Genomic DNA, 19,097 nt, shown 5'->3' with positions numbered 1-19,097 from the left:
ACCCCTTGTGAATTATTAGAACCATGCTAAAATTAGTTGGCCTACTGCGACGTTCTTCAGGTGTCGGAATGTTAGACAATTGTCACCCCAGACATGTCAGTCTAATTGTAGCTAACAGTTTAGGTGCGGGGTTTTCAGTCCCGTATAGATCTATATACAATTTCACGTTCTCTTACCGGGATTTTAGTTATAATTCAGGACTTTAACATGTACTCAAGTAGGTACGGTGAAGACTATGTCTCACTAAATTGTATTAACAAGTTTACATATAGTGTATTGAAAAACCTTTTTCATGTAGAAGTATTACCTTTCCTTAGTAGTTACATAGTATGAAATAATTATACCTTTAAATAATTATACGTTTTGTCCAAAATGATAAAGTAGTGTTAATGACCCATTAAATATAACAATTATAATTTATTATAAATGTTTTGTTGTGACCATATATATATATATATATATATATATATATATATATATATATATATATATATATATATATATATATATAAGTTAACATGTTTAGATGTTTTTTAAAATATTATGCCATATAGCTTACGTCTAGCACAAATATGTGGACATTTAGCATGACATAGCCATTTTTCCGAGTTTTTTTTTGCCCTTTTTAACGACATTAATCGGTAAATAATGAAATATAACTTTGTAAAACTTATTTTTACCTTTTCGGTATATTTAAGTCAAGTTATCTTTGTATGTTTAAAACAACATATTTTTTTCGAAACACACAAAAATGGTGCCATAAACTAGTTATGAACATTTTTGTTAGAAAACCCGCTTTTATATTTGAGTTTTCTTTTTGTAAAACTAAATCTTTGATATTTTTGACTAGTTTCAAAATATATGTCTCAAACAACATATTTTGGATTATATCCCACAAAAATGGTGTAATAACTAGGTTATAACCATTTTTGCTAAAATAGCCATATTTTGTTCATAAATATCCTAGTATTTATAGCTTTGTGGATATAACTTTTTCTTAATAACATATAGCATGATTATATTTGTTTTTCTTTGTTTTGTATCTCAAACTAACATACCACATATAAATGTTCTAGTAACTAGTAATAACCATATTTCATGCAAACAATACTTTATATACAACATAGAGATAAAGCATGCAAAAGAACTTGTGTTTTTATACCATTTTCTTGTATCCCCCCCCCTTAAAACATGAAAATCTTAAAAATATGGGGTATGAGCTATCCTTGAGTGTGTTTGTGGTTGGATAAAGACATGAGATGAAGGTTTTCAAGCTTATAACACTTGAAGAATCTTGAAGAACACTTGAAGATTTGAAAACCTTATGGATACTAACACATGATAATGTGTGTTAATGGTTTGAAACTAGGTTATAAATGTGTAGAAACACTAGATTGTGAAGAAAGTACTTACCAAAAACTTAAGAACCAACTTGGAAGGATTAATCTATGGAGGATTGAAGATCTTTCTTGAGAGAGTGAGATGAAGATGAAGATGACGATGTTGGTTAGGGCCTCTCGGCCACAATTAAAAGCAGAAGGGGAGGGTGGGCGGGGGGGGGGGAGGGGGTGGGGTGGGGTGGCACGCATGGTTATTTGTTGGTTAATGGCTTGGTTATATGTTGGGTAATATATTTGTTGGGAAAAGATGGAGCAATCTTGTCCATTTATGGGTTTAATAACCCAACAAAATCAACTATTGTATTTTTTTATAAAAAAGTTGGCCTTTTTTTATAAAAAGAGATGATTATATGTATAGATTAAAAAAGAGTTCCCTATGAACAGTACCTGACCAGGTTACTGTTCATGGGGTTAATTGCGCTCCACTGCTATATCTCGGTTTCCACCGCTTCTTTTTTTATTCTAGATCCCTCCATCGCCTAAACCTCCTACCTATGTGTTTCGATTTCATCTGCAACCTCACCAAAGAACCTGATTAACAAGATAGACAAAATCAAACTTCAAAAAGCATACCTGAATTGCAAGCAGGAGGTGGTCGAACGACGGTGGTGTCATGGTTGGGGTCTGATGATGTTCCTATTGTGTGGTGTATGACACGTACGGGAGAGAGAAGGGAAATGGGAAAATCGTAGGTAGGCTTTAAAGGTAGATCCACACGGAGGTGTTGTGGTGTTTGAGGGGTACAAGGAAGAAAAAGGAAATAGGAGAATAGAAGTGAGGGTGGAAGGTGGTGCTATGGTCGAATGGTAGTTGTTGCGATGGGTATCGCCAACAGACGGAAGCTGCACCAGCAAGGGTAAGTTTAGGGAGGGGATAAGTTGGAGTCATGGTTATTTGTTGTGATTTTCTATCCACCCCAATCGATAGAAACTTGGTGGCCACCACGTCGCTGCTCAGCCTCCTTCCTAACGTTCGTTGATGAAGTTAAGCAATTCTTCAAATTACTTCCTTCTTTTTTACTCACCCAATCAAGGTAATTGAATGGTCGTTGTTCAGACCTCCACCCCCAATCCAAAACACATTCTCCGCTGACGCAATCTGTAAGCCAAAGATCCACTTTAATTTTTGCAACTTATTATACTTACTTTCAATTCAATTGATATAACCATATTTACAACAATAGAAATCGCTACCATATTGAGTTTATAGGCAAAATCAGGATCAATTTCATACTGTCATACATACATGATGAAAATTGAAATAAAGAATTTATACTTACTTGATAATGTCATGTTTGATGAGGATGATGCATAAGATGATTCCTTCCCTTTACATAATGGTGCCTTGCTGATTTTCTGATGGATAGATAAAATGGAAGATCATGGTGTTTTATAAGGAGTATAAGTATAACTGAAAGACTCTTCAATTCCTCTAGATCGTTCATATCTTCATCACTTGCACCTTATGGAAAAGAGATTGGAACCACACAATTATAGCCCCTTAAATTATGGACAGTTGTCATATCCATCATACTACAAACATTGAAGCCCAGGGACCTGATATGCCATTATGGCAAGCATTATGGTATAGAATATAAATATACCTAACATGTACTAAGTCTTACAAAATAGTCCTAAGGGCGTAATAATGTGTTATTTTCCAATATTCTCCCACTTCGCCGAGTGACTATTTGTATACATGTTTCATTATTTGGCCAAGATAAGTTCATCATGTTTCATATTATTACGAAAAGGAGAAAAGTACAGCCTTGCGCATCCATTTTAGATACGGGACCCCCGCCGATCATACTATGGTACTTCGTATGAAACTTACGATTAATTTAAGCCAAATGACTTTAGATTTAAGTGGTCATGCATTATATTTGTCTATATATAAAGTAATTGTGCACAAGTTATTAATATAGGCAAATTGCATAGTATGGAGGAATAATAATCAAGTACTTGAATAAATAAAATTAAAATCAAAAGTTCCATTAAAGCACTAAGCTAGAATAACATCATAATATGTGTATCTTTAAACCCATATTGAGGACATGTTCACATAATTAGGTGGTAGACCTTTTTTTATTGGATTTGCTAGCATATTATTAGTGTCAATGTGTTCGATACGAATATTATTTCCCCACTTGCTCTTAAACGAACAAATATTTTGTATCGAGGTAAAGCCTCATTCCACTATAATTATTGCTAATAGGAAACTTATAGAGGCAAAATTATAGCAATAAGTTTTCTTTTAATGGACTGTAAAGGGAGTTTATGATCATGAGTCATGTGATTTAATTCCTCAATGTTTATGTATGACTCTCCCATGATATTGGCCGACTAATAACATACCGATGTATCCTACTAATGGTTACTTATCTTTTCATTTTGTAAAGACATAGCCAAGAAACATCTAACTTATATGTTATTACTTATTTCACTAAATAAGTTTGTCATTATTAGTCTCATTAAAGTATTATAAAACTTTATTGGCAGCTTCCTAATGATTTAGACCATGATTTAATGATAACGGATAAGCATGCCACCGAAAATGTGTACCTTAACTGTGGAAGGAACTGAAGGGAAATATTGTTTCATTGTATATAGACAGATACACACTCAATATATGTATTTAGGGACAAGTCTAAAGCCCTTTGGATTCCTCGATGTATTTATATGCATATTGCATATTAGGCTTCACCGAGATCCTTCATATCAAGGTGATGTGACAATAATTGTTTCAATTTGTTCAACATATCATTGTTATTGCACAACAAGATAATGGCATATCCATATAGTGTGAGTATGATAAAGTTCCTCCCACTAATGTTTAAGTATATTGACTGATCTACATGGTTCTTAATGAAGTCATTTTTGTTCATCACTTTGTCGAAAATTAGATACCATCGACATGAGGCTTGATTCAACATGTATATTGATTCCTTGAGTTCACACATCAGATGTTCTTAACCCTTATAAATGTAATTGTTTGTGTGGGATATCTAGACATCATTGTGTAACTCTTAGTTAATAAAATTGTATGACATCTATTTGATGTATCTTTAAATCCAAATGAAATACTAAATCCATTATGATCCTAAGGAAGTCAATTCGAGAAACATGTGAGAATGTTTCTTGGTAATAAATACCCTATTTTGTGAATACCTTTTAGTGGCCAAACGAACTTAATGACATTCAATGTTCATCATTGGGGTCCAATTTGGTCTTAAAGAACGACACAAATCTTATAGGTTTGAAAACCCTTTGGTAATTTGGCATGTTCCCAAAGATCATTCTTGTACATTAAATTAAGGTAATCAATCAAATATTTATTACGCTTAGTTAATTGATCACAAGTTATGGCATCACTTTCCGTGACAGGGTTATTTCCTTCCCTTTGCCAATATCGGTCTTATGTAATCGTCAAAATTTATGGGTTGCTTACATCATAAATGAAGTCGTATATGCTATTTCATGGGTTTTAATGCCAACATCTTGAGTGATATCTTTTATGGTGTTTCATTTGCCCATGCATTTGAAAAGGCTTTTCATGAGGCAAAACTAGAATCTCATAATGAAGTGCTAATAGTAATGGGCACCTAAATTATAATTGAAGATTCTTGAAGGTCAAAATCCCTCAATAAACCACTCCCACTGATTTTGGCGTTCATAAGAAATCCTACATGCTCCATTTCTAGAATTAAGGTACTATCTGACAGAACAAAAAGTCGGTAACCTTTAACGCCGTTAGGATGCCTAACGAAGAAACAACTTACAGTTTTCATGTTGAGTTTATGTGATTCAGGATTGTAGATTTTTGTTTCGGCCGTACATCCATACCCTTAAATACCTAAAGCTTGTATTCTTCATGTAAAAAACTCAAAAGGAATTTTATGAACAAACTTTAAATGAACTTTGTTTAAGATGTGGATTGTCGTTTTTAATGCCTAGGTCCAAAATTAGGGCAACGTGGTGTTCGCAAGCATATTTTCCACCATGTCCATTATGTTTCTAATCCTCTTCACTACAACATTCTTTAATGAGGAGTACACGACATGGGGTATTGGTTAATTAGCCCATGATCTTTGCAAAATTCAAAGAAGGATCAGGGTCGTTTCCAAGTTTTGTATGCCCACCATAATATATGACACTTATATCTAATGTTTATAATTTCTGGACAAGTTGATTTTCAACTTTCACGTCAAGCGTTTTAAGCATTTTAAGAGGTTTAGATTTTTAAATCAATTACCCTTGGGGGTACAAACATTATCAATATATATTCTATGTAGTTATCATATCCCGAACATTAAAAAACATGGCACAATATCTTAAGTTGGGGGTACAATAATATAGAACATGTTTACAAATAATTTTTTTTATATACATAAAACAATTTTTTGGGGATGTTGTAGTTCCCCCAACGCACCGTCTAGCTCCGCTAGTGATTGGAACCACACAATTATAGCCCCTTAAATTATGGACAGTTGTCATATCCGTCATACTATAAACATTAAAGCCCAAGACTTGATATGTCATTATGGCAAACATTATGGTATAGAATATAAATATACCTAACATGTACTAAGTCTTAAAAAAAATAGTAATGTGTTATTTTCCAACATACCGCACTCCAAACACAAACTGTATGCAGCAAAGCAAGAAGACATTAACTTTGTCCTTCTTTTATATTTCCAATTTCCAATGCATATAACCATATTTCCAAACAAAACACAAACCTATTTCAATTTCCAAGCGTAATTGATTTACCTGTTGTACGATTTCTTCCATTTCTTTGATTAAATCTTTCTCCTGCTCACAATCACAATGATAAATGTAGATTAGATCATTAGATTGATGTTGTGCTTACGCTGGTTCTTACTTGGTATGATTGGCATTAAACATACACAAACAGAAGAAGGAGAAGAGGTGTATCATGTAAGAGGCATGGATTGTTGAAGACGGTGCAATCGGCGACAGATGTGGCCCTGATGGCTAGGTGGCCGGAAGTGGTGATGGTTGACCTGGAGATGGGCCCAAATGGAAACACACATGTTGTAACAACCCGAAACTCTTTCCGTTTCCGTCACGCGTTTTGCATTAATAAAATTTCGAATTCGTTAACTTTTCCGTGAAACACTTTGGTTTAATAAAAATAATCTAGTTATATTTAATTAAAATATTTGCAAGTCGGAACCAAAAATCGCGTGGAAACCCGAATATCTCGAAAAATCAACATTTTTGGTCTAAATGGGATTACGACCGTAAACGTGTTTACGGCCGTAAACTCGTTTACGACCGTAAACTAGTTTACGACTGTAAACCTGTTTACGGTCTAGCACGAATGGACCCCACTTTCACCCTATAAATACGATGTCTCCGACTTCATTGGGATGTTTTCTGGCCGCACTCTCTCCTCCTCTCTCTAAGAACCTTAACCGTAAACACTCAAAACGCCTTCAAACTTCGGAAATCATCGAGAAACCACGTTTGGAGTCACTTTGGAACGTCTGGAATCACTCCTCGCATTGAAGTAAGCATCCAAACCTCGTTTTCCGAGTTTACGGTCCGGGCTTCAAAGACCGTAAACTCCGTTCTTGAGTTCACGGCCGTAAACTCGGCCATCTGCAAAAACTGTAAACTCGTGTTTTGAAACCGTAAACTCGTGTTCTAAGGCAGTAAACTCATTCCTTCGATTCAAGCAAGTCTCGGTAACATTCCTCACCCAAATGCAAGTGTTTTCCGACACTTTATTTATCAAAATCACTAATTTAGATACATATACGTATTTATTTGATAATAGGAGTTCGGTAAGTGTCGCGTGCAAAAACTCGGGAACCTTCTTTTTAGTCAACCACTCCACACAACAACAGTGAGTTCATACCCCTACATTTTTCCGCATTATTAAGGTTTTCAGGGGGGGGGGGGGGGGAATACAAGCTAAACATAAATGTTTTCTTATAAGCTAAACATAAATGTTTTCAGGAATATACATAAAACTTATGCAAATTTCATACTTTATATCCCTTTTGTACTATGCTGAGCATAAGAGACGTTTTCACTAAAATTGCATAGTTTTTTTACGGATACGCTATTCACTACGTTATACATGCAAACTATAATCGGTATAGTTTGGGATTTCTCTAAAAAACTTATCAAGCATAGAAACTTCTCTACTAAACATATGCACTGGAACAGAAACCGTTTACAGTTTATATCACCGTTTTATCATGATTTTCATAATTGTAACTTATCACTATACGCGGTATACATTCAGATTTTCACTACGGTAGAACGCTACTGCATTACATGTAAACTAGATTGTACGATACTGTGAGGCGCTACTTCACTACTGTACCCTTAGGTGTACAGGGATAAATCCTACCACTGTATAACCAGAGTCTCCTGGAGGGAGAGCGTGAGGTTTGTGAATAGATCTATTCGGGACTGACAATCCCACATCTGAACTGCTAGCTACAGTTAGGCGGGCACGCCTGAGATGTACAAATGTCATTTAACATCAACGCCTGAAGAACGTTGGAAAGGTCACTAGTCATATCAAGCATGGTTATACGACTCATATTATGTATAAATCACCGATAGTTTACCAACCTGGTTTTCTTCAGTAGTTTTATTTATACCAAATAGAACTAAACACATTATGCATACTGGTTGAGCCAGGGTTTTCAAAACCGAATCATTTATGATACGGTTTTATATTTAAATACGTATACTTCATGATTAGTTTTAGCTAGTCACATGAAGTAGTATTTTGCATATCTATACGATTTTCAGAAATGAACATTCATGGTTGTATACGAAATCGATCACACTACGTTTTTCACTAAAGAAAATATCAAATTTTCTTGAAACCACAAAATCATTTCGCCTCGCTCATCAATAAGTTTTCATTACAAATTACTGCTTATGAACTCACCAGCTTTATGCTGATATTTTTCAAACTGCTTGTATTCCCAGGAAATCAGTAGACAGGTACTTGCTGGATTTTCGAGGAACCGAATCATTTAGAGTTTTTAAGTTTTATCTTGCAAAACTATTGGATGTATTTTAAACTGAGTTTCAAACAGATGTAAACGTTTTTATTCAAATATTCACTGTAATGGTTGTGTTGCTATGATTGCTGTTATTCATTGGTTGTGATGCTATACATGACGTCCTCCGCCCCGGAATGTTTCCGCCAACGGTTTCGGAGTGTAACACGTGTTGATTCCATCGGTCTACCCAAATTACATCGGTAGATTTTCTGTTGTGAAATTTTGAGAAAAATCCTCAAAAAAAAAGGTCGAAAAGTAAAAACAGGAAGCAAGAATAAATGATGGCTAATGACACCTTCACAGAAAAATGGAGGTGCGTCCTTCTCTTTCTCAATGACACCTTCACAGAAAAATGGAGGTGCATCCCTTTCTTTCTCTCTATACTCTCTCTATCACCTTTTATATAATTAAAATCTGATGTGGGTTTTTGATTTCAGTGACAAAAGGATGTAAAAAGATGAAGGTTTGAGAATTATGGAGTGTTTAAGAGGCAGATTGCTTGCTGAAAGAGTAGCTTCCAAGGCTGTTAACAGATGGATCTGAATAAATTGACAAAAAGGTTTTCTTTTTTCACTCTTATTCTATGTTTCAATCTTTTTTTCACACTCAAATGTGTTTTTGTGTGCTTCAATAATGGGTTTGAGGTTAGATTTCTTTACATGCATTGTTTACTTTGATTTGATTTGAGTTTTGTGAATCCTAAATATTAAATATTGCAGGTGATTGAGCTCGAGAAGCACTTGCAAATGAAGATCAAATCAAGAAATAAAGCAGAAAAGATGCTAAAATTCTTGATGAAAAAACTTAATTCTCTGAACATATCATATGTTTCAGCAGATGAATCTTCAAGTTTATTTGAAAAGAGTGAGATTTCATCTGTTTGATTGTCTTCCAGATCTCAAAATCAGATGGACTTACAAAATACCCAATTTAGTAATAAGGGGTCTTTAGACGAGACTATTTCTAGAGATTCCAATGCAAACCTGATTCAATCCAATCAAAAATATGGTCACAAAGATGCTTTAAACAAGGATGAAAAGATGGGTATGTTTTTGGATTTTAAATTTGATTGGCAAGAGTAAATTTATATTACTGTCAGTTATTTAGATTTTATAGTATAATGTATAATCGTTAGTTTTTTTTTTTTGTATGTTTTTGCCATTTTTCGGGTGGGTATATTTGTCTTTTTACAATTTCAATAATATTCATGATTGGATTTTTTTTGTGTTTTTAAATATTTTACTCAAGTAGAAAGGGTTTGTTTGGTGTTTGGATCTTTTATCAACCAAGAAATTCTGCGAATTTCCTTTTTTGCCCCTTCTTAAGCCAAATTAATGTCTCCGTAGAAACTTAAATTCATAGGTATTTGACTGTAGTATCCATGGCAGTTCCCAGCCCAATATCCCTCCTGTAAGCATTTTTACCCTTTGAAAATTACTATAACCTTTTTATGTCTATCAGGTAAATATGCTATATAATTGATGCATATATTTTCATTTGCTGTAATTGTCAGTCGGAAGCACAACAATTCACTACCCCTTTGAGCAATTCCTTTTTTTTCTCCATTATCAACTTTATTGATTTGGTTCTTTACTTTCTTATTTCCTTTTTCACTCATTTTATTCATTTTTTTTTCTTTTTTACAAGACGTAATGACTATGTATTGGCATAGAAATGGCTAACCATTCATATGGAAAGTCTTCATGACTGAATATATGGACATAAGACCAAAAAGAGAACAAGCGGTCATAAATTTATTTTATTAGTCTGTATTTTCTGTTATTAATTATCACCTAGAATACAAATTAAATTTCATGCATCATGGGTTGAACCCCTTAACTCAAAAGGAGTTTATTATGATTTAGTCCCATGAAAATACTAAAAAATGCTTACTTTAATTTTTTTGTTCTAATAGTGCATAATTATTTTTGGCTTTCATTAATTTTTCTGATGAAAAACGGTAAGACTGTTGGGATTGAGGATTGTAGGCATCCAATTCGATCCATGTCGTATGCACTTCTGTGATTGTTAGAAACGAAGTACAACATGAAAGAAAGATGAACAGGCGAGAGATACTTTCTTGAAACTCTTTCTGAATTGTTTCAAAGGAAATATTTTGTGAATACCGTGGACAAGAAAACTCCTTCTTAACTCTAAATCATTTCACCCATGCAATGCATGGGTCACTTTTCTAGTATTTTATAAAAAGTGTTGTAAAATAATGTATAATTACTAAATTTTAAATCATAAAAATTCAAATTATTATAAAAACCTGAATATCATCAAAGATATTAGCACATTGTGTTATGAATATTATTTTCGCCAAAATAATATATACTTGAATTACCGAATTTCGCGTTGTTAATCTTAAATAGGATTTTAATTCAATAATTGATGAAAAGCGATGCACTCTGTATTAATATCTGTAAGTTGTACATTAGGAACATAGTATTTATCCTAAATTCTTAATACTAGTTGAGTTGACTTGCTTGACTTGTTCACTTTGTTTGATCCAGATTTGGCAGTTGTCACACAAGTCTTCCGCATCTCCTCATCTGCGGCATACTGGGGTACCAATAGAGCTCTCTCTCGAAAATTGGCGGTGATCTCCGCCACGGTCTCGATCATCTGTCGCATATCCAAAAACTCCCTCACTAACTGTTGCACCTTAACAACTGGTCCAAAATCTGCTCTGAATCAGGTCACAAAATCCGACCAAGTCATGGACTCAATGGTTGGGGCTCCCAGAGTATAGCCAACCTCCTCCCACCAACCCGAGCTTGCTCCGTCATACACCATGCAGTGAATCTAACCTTCGAATCCTCTGGGCAAAAGCTCGTCATATGGGCACACTCGATATCTGCTAGCCAACGCCTGGCAGTAAAAGGGACCTTCACCCCAAAGAAATCTAGCACCCCACATCCCCTGAAATCCTTGAAGGAGAGAGTACGGCCCCCAGACTGGCTAGTGGCCAGGTTAGCCCTAAGAATCCGAAGGCGGTCCTCCCTTAGCTTGATGATACCCTCCTTGATCGACCCAAACATCACCGGGGTTGCATAGAGGATGCCTCTAGTAATCTCAGAAGCAATGAACTCTCGTAAACCCTCATCAATTGGTTCGGTGCCCGTCCCCGAACCAGATCCAGATCCCTAACCTCCTGCTCTACCGCGTGTCATCACCATACTGAAACATAACACATAGACAATCAGTACACACACAAAGAGGTTCAAACTCTTGATCTTCCTAGGTTCATCGTGGTCTTCCTGGTCTCAGATATAAATCATATGCTTCCAGTAGTATGGTCCCAATACTACCTTCCACACCTATTTATACCCTCCTCAAGGACTACCTCAACTCTTCCAAGTCACTCCTCCCCATCTAATTGTAATATCCCGTTTATTAAATAAATAAATAGATAAAATTAATAAATGAATAGTAGCCCTAAATTCGGAATAATTTAGCAAGGCGTTGGTTTCGGGGGTTAAATGATATAATTTGGACTTTGGGGGTTAAGAGTGTAATTTCCGAACAAGTTTGTAAATAATTTTGAAGGTTGAGTGTTGTTTGGTAAAGTATGGATTTAATTTGAAAAGGATTTCAGAAGTTAGGGTATGATTGGTAACTTTCTTGGACTTATTATGGAAGGATTTTTAGAGGTAGAGGCTAAAAGGTAAATTCTGGACCTAAGTTGAAAAGGTTTAGTGGAGGAGGGACTAAACTCGTTAAAAACAACGAAAGTTTGGTAATGGCACGGGACTTGAACCCGGTGATCTTTCTTTCCCGTATTAAGGTTGTCACCTCCAAATCCTAACCCTAGGATACTACTATCTAGCCGCCACCACCATACCACCTACAACCTCGTCGTCGGACACCACCACAACAGCCCCTGCTCTCGGTGACGTTGTGTGCAACCGCATGGACCGCCGAGCTTCACCGCCGCTGATCTCATGGCCGGCGAATACGAGTATTTGAGTCGACGTTGTGGTCATAGGGAGACCAATTGAATGCGTCTTGTAACTGCCACCTCCCCACCGTATTTTTTTCTTCTTCTTCTTCTACATTCTTCTCCGTTTCATCGGTGCTATGTCCATCGCTACTGCCGTCCCGAGCGACTACTTTTCGTCGCCACCATGCGGCTCTTTCGCCTTGACATATGTTCTCCGACCGCTGCACACCACCATGTGGTTGGTTTCGCTCGTATTAGCATATGTAGATGTGTATGATGTTGATGTCGGTTGTGTATGTTGAGAGTGTGTGATGGGTAGCTAGAAAACCGAAGAAAAGCCATCACCACCACCATGAGGTGGTGGCTGTCACCTCCAACCACCGCCTGCCGCCATAAGGGTAGCTGATTGTGTGTATGTGTGTTATTTTGTGTGTGTGTTCATTTGGATATTATGTTGTATAATTGTATTTTGGTCGGAATAATCAAGGAAATCCATCAACACCACCACAAGGTGGTGGCTACTACTGTGAGCCGCCGTTGACCACCACTACCCGAGGTGGTAGTGGATGGTGCCCAACTTAATTAACATTAATTAACCTAAAAACTTAACAAATGGACCAATTGGAACGTGACTGGGTTGGAAACCCTAATTAGGGTTTAGAAAACCCTAATTTTGGATATATTAATTTGGAATTGTCGGGACCCGCATGCTTGGACCACTGGATTGGAATTATGAATTAATCACGACCACATTGTATGGTTGACCTAGTAGAGTGATGGACTTAATGGATTAAGTCCTTAATGGGTTAAGCAAGAACACTTAACCTTACTCATCATTTTATGTGAAAACCCCTAATTAGGTTTGGGTTCTTGTTGGGCCATTTCTTGGACTAAGTTGTTATGGGCCTTCGTGGGCCAATTAGGAACAGGGTCATGGACTAAGGAAATTATTGGGCTTTATGATAAGGCCTATTGGAAAGGCTTGGGCCTAATTTGGAAAATTGGGCCATAGATGGGCCATAATTAGGCCTTGATGATTATGAGATATTGGACCATCAGAATGCCAAGTGTTAGGACTAGAGTAAATGGTTGGGCCTTAAGGTAAGACCATGTAGAGGTTTGGGCCCAATTTGGAAAATTGGGCCATATGTTGGGCTTTGGTTTATTGTTTGACTTTTGGGCCTTTGGTGTGTGAGTTTGGGCCTAGGGCTTGAATCAAGCTAGGTTGGGGGTAAAGTAGTCTTTTACCCCAAGAATGGACTTATGGTTATGTATTGGATCCCAATTATTAATTGGGTGTTGTTTTGATGTTAACAATTCGGGAATCTGTCATCCAGCAGCTAGAGTTTTGTCCGCGGGACTTCAGCAGTGTGAGGTGAGTTACCTTCCCGGTAGCAGTGGGTCTAAGGCACCAATTTCGGCCCACTAGTAGGGATATCAACGAGACCAAACGGGAGCGGAAATAGCTGCCCCCGCCCCGCTCCCGAAATCAGTTGTTGCCCTTGCCCCCGGTCCCCCCCCCCCCCCCCCCGTTACCTCCATCGCACACGGTCCTGCCCCCGTTCCCCGGTTCCCCCGGTTTATAGGCTTAAAATTCAATTTTTTTTTGCTAAAAAGCTGCATTGTTTTAGACTAAAAAAACTATTTTTAATAACTTTAAAATCTTAAAACCTAATCTTTTAGAAAGTAAAAAATTAAAAATCCTACATTACAAAACGACAATTTCAACAATCTTAAAAATATAAAATACAACAAATCCAACATTACAAATATAAAATACTTACATGTCAAAAAATATATGATCAATTCGCTACATCTTCAACATCCATTAATTGGAAAACGGGAAAGTGAAACCTACACTAAACCTAAAATTAGAAAATCTATTTTATACATGTATTTTATATTGAATATATATATTTTATATAAATGTATAATCGGGGAACCCACGGGAGTATGGGACAGAAATACCGACTCTCGATCCTGGTCCCGAAAATAAACGGGGTTTAAATCAGCCCCCGCTCCCGCTCCCGCTCCCATTTTTTAAAAAAATTAGTCTCGTAAGGTATCGGGGTCCCGCGGGAGCGGGTTCCCACAGGGGTTTTTGACATCCCTACCCACTAGTAGGAGTTGTAGTTAGATGATTGTCTTCATGATCATTATTTGGTATGCCACTATCTGTTATGATTATGTGCCAGTATGTTATGATATTATGTGATAGTGGTAGGGGTGAAATAGACCCCGTAGCCAGTTGGAATAAACCGGAGGGTAGGTCGGGCACCCAGATATGCCTAACAATATGAGTATGTTATGATATGATGTTATGTGGTAGGGGTAAGGGTGAAATAGACCCCCTAACCTGTTGAAATAGACCGAAGGGTAGGTCGGGCACCCAGATATGCATGACATGGGTAGGTCGGGCACCCCGGTGTGCCTGACAGGGGTAGGTCGGACACCCTGGTATGTCTGACATGGGTAGGTTGAACACCCAGGTATACTCAGCAGGGTAGGTCAGACACCTAGATATGCCTGGCAATATGTAGTTATGTGGTATGATGGGGGAACTCACTAAGCTTCGTGCTTATGATTTTCAGTTTTGGTTTCAAGTACTTCTTCTTCAAAAGGAAAGGAGTCGGCATGATTGCAGCACATCACACTATGTTTTCAGCACATGAGATCTTTGGGATTATACTCTGATGTTGTTTTATGATGACATGTTTTGATTATTGACACACTGGTTTTGTTATGGGATGACACTATGAATGTTTTTATATTATTGATTTTATAATAACTTAATTAAAAATGAAATTTTTGGTCTTGAATTTTGGGATGTTACACTAATACTCTTCTTATACTATAAGGTGTCCTACGCACCAATACATATCCCAGGAACTCCTAGGGTTCCCTTCCTCACCACTCTCTGATATCAGTTGCAGAAGGAACTCCCACTAATACCATATAACTACCACATGAATACGATTACATACTATCGATACTAGATAATTCTTCGAATGAAAGGTCCTACACTACAACGATGGGACTCAAACAAGAGCTGCGCAATAGAGTTAAACCTATCCTTCTAAAATTATCTAATCTCAATAATATGTAATCCACACATTCATCCACTATTTAGTTGGCACTAATAAAGTTTACTAAAGCACAAAGCACGCAGCATTCGAGCATCAAACAATTCAAATCAGAACATAACCTATACAAGCTACCCTATCAAATAACTTATTTGATACTAGCATGTGAATCTATAAATTCATATAATAGGCACATAAAGACATCTCTCCTAGCATTCTATCATGCAATTCTGAGCAGATCCTTAGCCTCTAATCTAGAATGCAATCCTCACATCATGGTGTAAAACATATAACATGTATGGGTATTTTGGGAAGATTTACTTGAGCTCGGTTGATTGTACGCATCGTACCCTTTTATCTTTATAAAATTTCCTTAGTTAAAATGTTTCTTTTTATGGAAAATCTACCAAACCCTCCATTATCACTTTGTTCGTGAACAGATCTCCCAAAATCTATTATGGGTCCTACATGTAAACTCAAAAGACCAGCTTGCTAACTTGTTGACCAAGCCACTTAGTCAAACCTCGTTTCTACATACTCGATCCAAGATTGGCATCTTCAATGGAGCCTCCATCTTACAGGGGCGTGTTATAGACAACACTTAAACATAGTTTAAATTCAAATATTTACTCAATTTGTATTGTCAAAAGATACTTATTTACTTTCCTCACTTATCTCCTATAATTTCTTTTCTTTTGTACCTCATGCCTATATAAGGCGGAGGATTATTTCTTTTCTTTTGTACCTCATGCCTATATAAGGCGGTGTAATCCTCTGTAAATCATAATCAAGAATTCACAAATCATTCATCCCTATCATCTCTCTCACATATTAGCCACAAAACTTGTTTTTAATCTAAGTATTACCCCAAATGGCTAGATTTTAACTCGCATTACTCCCTATATAATTTCTTGTTTTACACAAATCACCAATATTTTACTTTCATCACAATTAAGGCTTCAAGCACAAAACAGGAATGTAATTTCAAATTTCCAACATGCCTTAACTTTCACATCATGAAGTTTTCATCTTAAAGTGTCATGACAGTTACTCATTAACACACAACTTCACAAATAAATACCAAATTAAATCCCAAAATATCATAATTTCATATAAGACTATGTGTCTCCCTAAGAACACTAAAAGAAGCCATTTTCACCTCAATTGCAATTCCTGTACCAATTCAATTTATGCACAACAAGAAGAAGAAAATACACGAACCAAATCCAACCCCTCTCTTAAACTGCTTAAACTGTAATAATACCTTCATCAATGTCCTATTTTTCATCACTTTGAATAAAATAAGAAAAAATATAACATAATTCCTCTATATGTTAAACCCGAAAAATATCCCCTAATATCATATCTTGTATTTAAGCTCCCCAGTTTGGGATGTTCTCCGTTGCCTCATTCACCATTTTCACAAGTGTAACCTTCAATATTTATAAATTAAGAAAATTTCAGAAAGTAAAATAAAATAATAATATGGTGATGAATTTGTAATTTAAAAAAAAAAAAAGCTTACCACACTTTCAGGGACACCAGGTGGAGGAAGTGGAAGGTTTTTTGGAGGGTAGATTGTGTCAAATGATCTTTTATCAAATCTCCACTCTCCAATTTTTCCATATGTCAATTTACCCTATAAATAGCAACATACTTATCAACTTTTTTTCTCAAGTTAAAATAAAAAATTATTATTTATTATTGGTTTTTTTATGTACACTACAATTAATACCTTCATATCATAATCACATCCATACGTGTAGTGAATAATAAACTTCTCCCCAATTTCTGTATCCCATGGTGGCTAATGCATACACAAGGGAAAAATAAAAAAATATTATTATTCATGAACAAAAAATATAATGGTTTTTTGGTAATTTTCCAAAAATAAACAAACCTGAAGCATGAAGTCTTTATGTAAGATGTTTCCAACATCATGCAAAGCAGATGAAACAGCATAAGCATACCTATGTATAAAAATCATTATTTTTAATTTTAAAAAGTTTAAAATCATAAAATATTTATAAATACATTAAACTAAGTGTAAATAATTAAATTACATTTCAAGAACCCAACCGAAAGCCTTATCAGCTTCAGGGTCTTTTTTCATGGCCAAAGACACATTCATCCATGTGGGAGCTATCTTTTTAAGAGATTCCTAATTTCAAAACAAGATAAATAATTAAACAAAATTTTAAATTTGCAAATGATTATTATATAATTGAAATTTATGTACCTTTCCAACGATAACAGGTGAATTTCCTATAGGGTCAATATTGGTAATTGGCCCTTTTTCTTCTGGGTAGAATTTTCTAAGAATTGGCTCGTATTTTTTAGGCTCAATGTAGAAAAAAGGAAAAGCTGCTCCAAGCCCATTTTTGGATAAATTTGGTATTGGTTTTACAATAACATGATCTGGCTCTGACATTAATATATAGCTGCATAAATTTTTTTTTTAAAAAATAAATAAATATTCAAGATTTGGATTTTTATAAATGTACAAAATGAATTTATGTTTTCGCTTACTCTTCTTTAATGTCGACTTGTTGTAGCCATTGCACAAATGCCCATGGTCGATTGAGGACTATATAACCCTGAAATATACCAAAATTTTATCAGTGAAAATCAAAATCAGGGTAGTTGAGTAGTAGCCATTAATATTTACTTCAAATGAACTTGTGGGTTTCTCTATATCTAAGCATACACAAATATTAATTACTCTAAATCTCTCAAAGTAGAAAGTTCCATTTTGATTGTGAAGTTCAAAATTGGCAGAATTTCCCTAATTTAAATTGATGTTTAGATTACATTTAGATTCAGGATATTGGGTTTTTACACAGAAATATGTCTTTCTTTGTAACAGAATTTTGATTAATTGTCAATGTAGGTATCGGAAGTTTCTCGAAGCTAAACATTCATGTCAATTTTGACTTTACAAGTCAAAATTGGACTTCCATGGATGGATAAACCTAATTTCCTAGGTAAAATGAGCACGAAAATGAATGAATTACTTGAATTGAACGATACGCATACGATATTTACGACAATTATACCTGATCTGTTCCAGCTGGAAGTGGCTGAGCAACAAAAGTCGGGATCTCATCCATGAACTGATCGGCTTTTCCAGAATGTAAGATCCTCGTAAATCCGCCCATTTCGCAATTCACTCCGCCGTTTTCCTTCATCTTCTTAAACCAATAGTACATGATCCTAGTCTGCCATGTGTTATAAACAGAATCAGATGCAGTAACTGCAGTATGAAACATCCTCTTCTTATCGGCCAAAGCTGACTTTCTATTCCCCGGCATCTTGATTATCGGGTCAACAGAGAGAACCCCTTGTGATGAGCCTGGGAGTTCTTGCCTGAGTGGAGCATTGGCTGAAATGATGATGTTGTATGTGATTAGAGCTACTGAAAACGTTATTGTGAGAGTGAAGAAGAAATTCCCACAACCCATGTTGCAAGATTCAATTGGTTTGAATCGTGATTGCGTTTCCTACATGTAGGAATTGGGGATTTTGATGGGAGATTTTGGGTTTTTGGAAGGAGAGAAGTGGGTGAAAGGGGGAAGAAGATGAAGAACAAAGTCGTATGGGTTTTGGTTGTAATC

General features: G+C 35.8%; 1 protein-coding gene across 1 annotated transcript; it reads right to left on the bottom strand.

Annotated features, from left to right (window-relative positions):
• Window positions 1-16,623: 16,623 nt before the first annotated feature.
• LOC145058307 (Hyp O-arabinosyltransferase-like protein) lies at window positions 16,624-19,097 on the bottom strand. Its single transcript, XM_079006230.1, has 8 exons — window positions 18,540-19,097; window positions 18,013-18,080; window positions 17,723-17,924; window positions 17,547-17,644; window positions 17,384-17,453; window positions 17,219-17,290; window positions 17,009-17,122; window positions 16,624-16,916 (listed from the first exon to the last, which is right to left on the bottom strand). The coding sequence occupies exons 1-8, from the start codon at window positions 18,942-18,944 to the stop codon at window positions 16,857-16,859; spliced, it is 1,089 nt and encodes a 362-aa protein (XP_078862356.1). The 5' UTR covers window positions 18,945-19,097; the 3' UTR covers window positions 16,624-16,856.

The sequence above is a fragment of the Lactuca serriola genome, chromosome 6 (assembly GCF_051521515.1).
Source record: "Lactuca serriola cultivar US96UC23 chromosome 6, Lser_US96UC23_V15, whole genome shotgun sequence".
Classification (NCBI taxonomy): Eukaryota; Viridiplantae; Streptophyta; class Magnoliopsida; order Asterales; family Asteraceae; genus Lactuca; species Lactuca serriola.
This window is presented reverse-complemented; position numbering and strand designations above follow the sequence as displayed.

Coding starts and splice junctions, on each gene's coding strand:
- LOC145058307 (XM_079006230.1), bottom strand. CDS start 18,944: ATGGGTTGTGGGAATTTCTTCTTCACTCTCACAATAACGTTTTCAGTA. Junction 17,925..18,012: donor CAAGTCGACATTAAAGAAGA/GTAAGCGAAAAC, acceptor AAATTTATGCAG/CTATATATTAATGTCAGAGC. Junction 16,917..17,008: donor CTGGTGTCCCTGAAAGTGTG/GTAAGCTTTTTT, acceptor TAAATATTGAAG/GTTACACTTGTGAAAATGGT.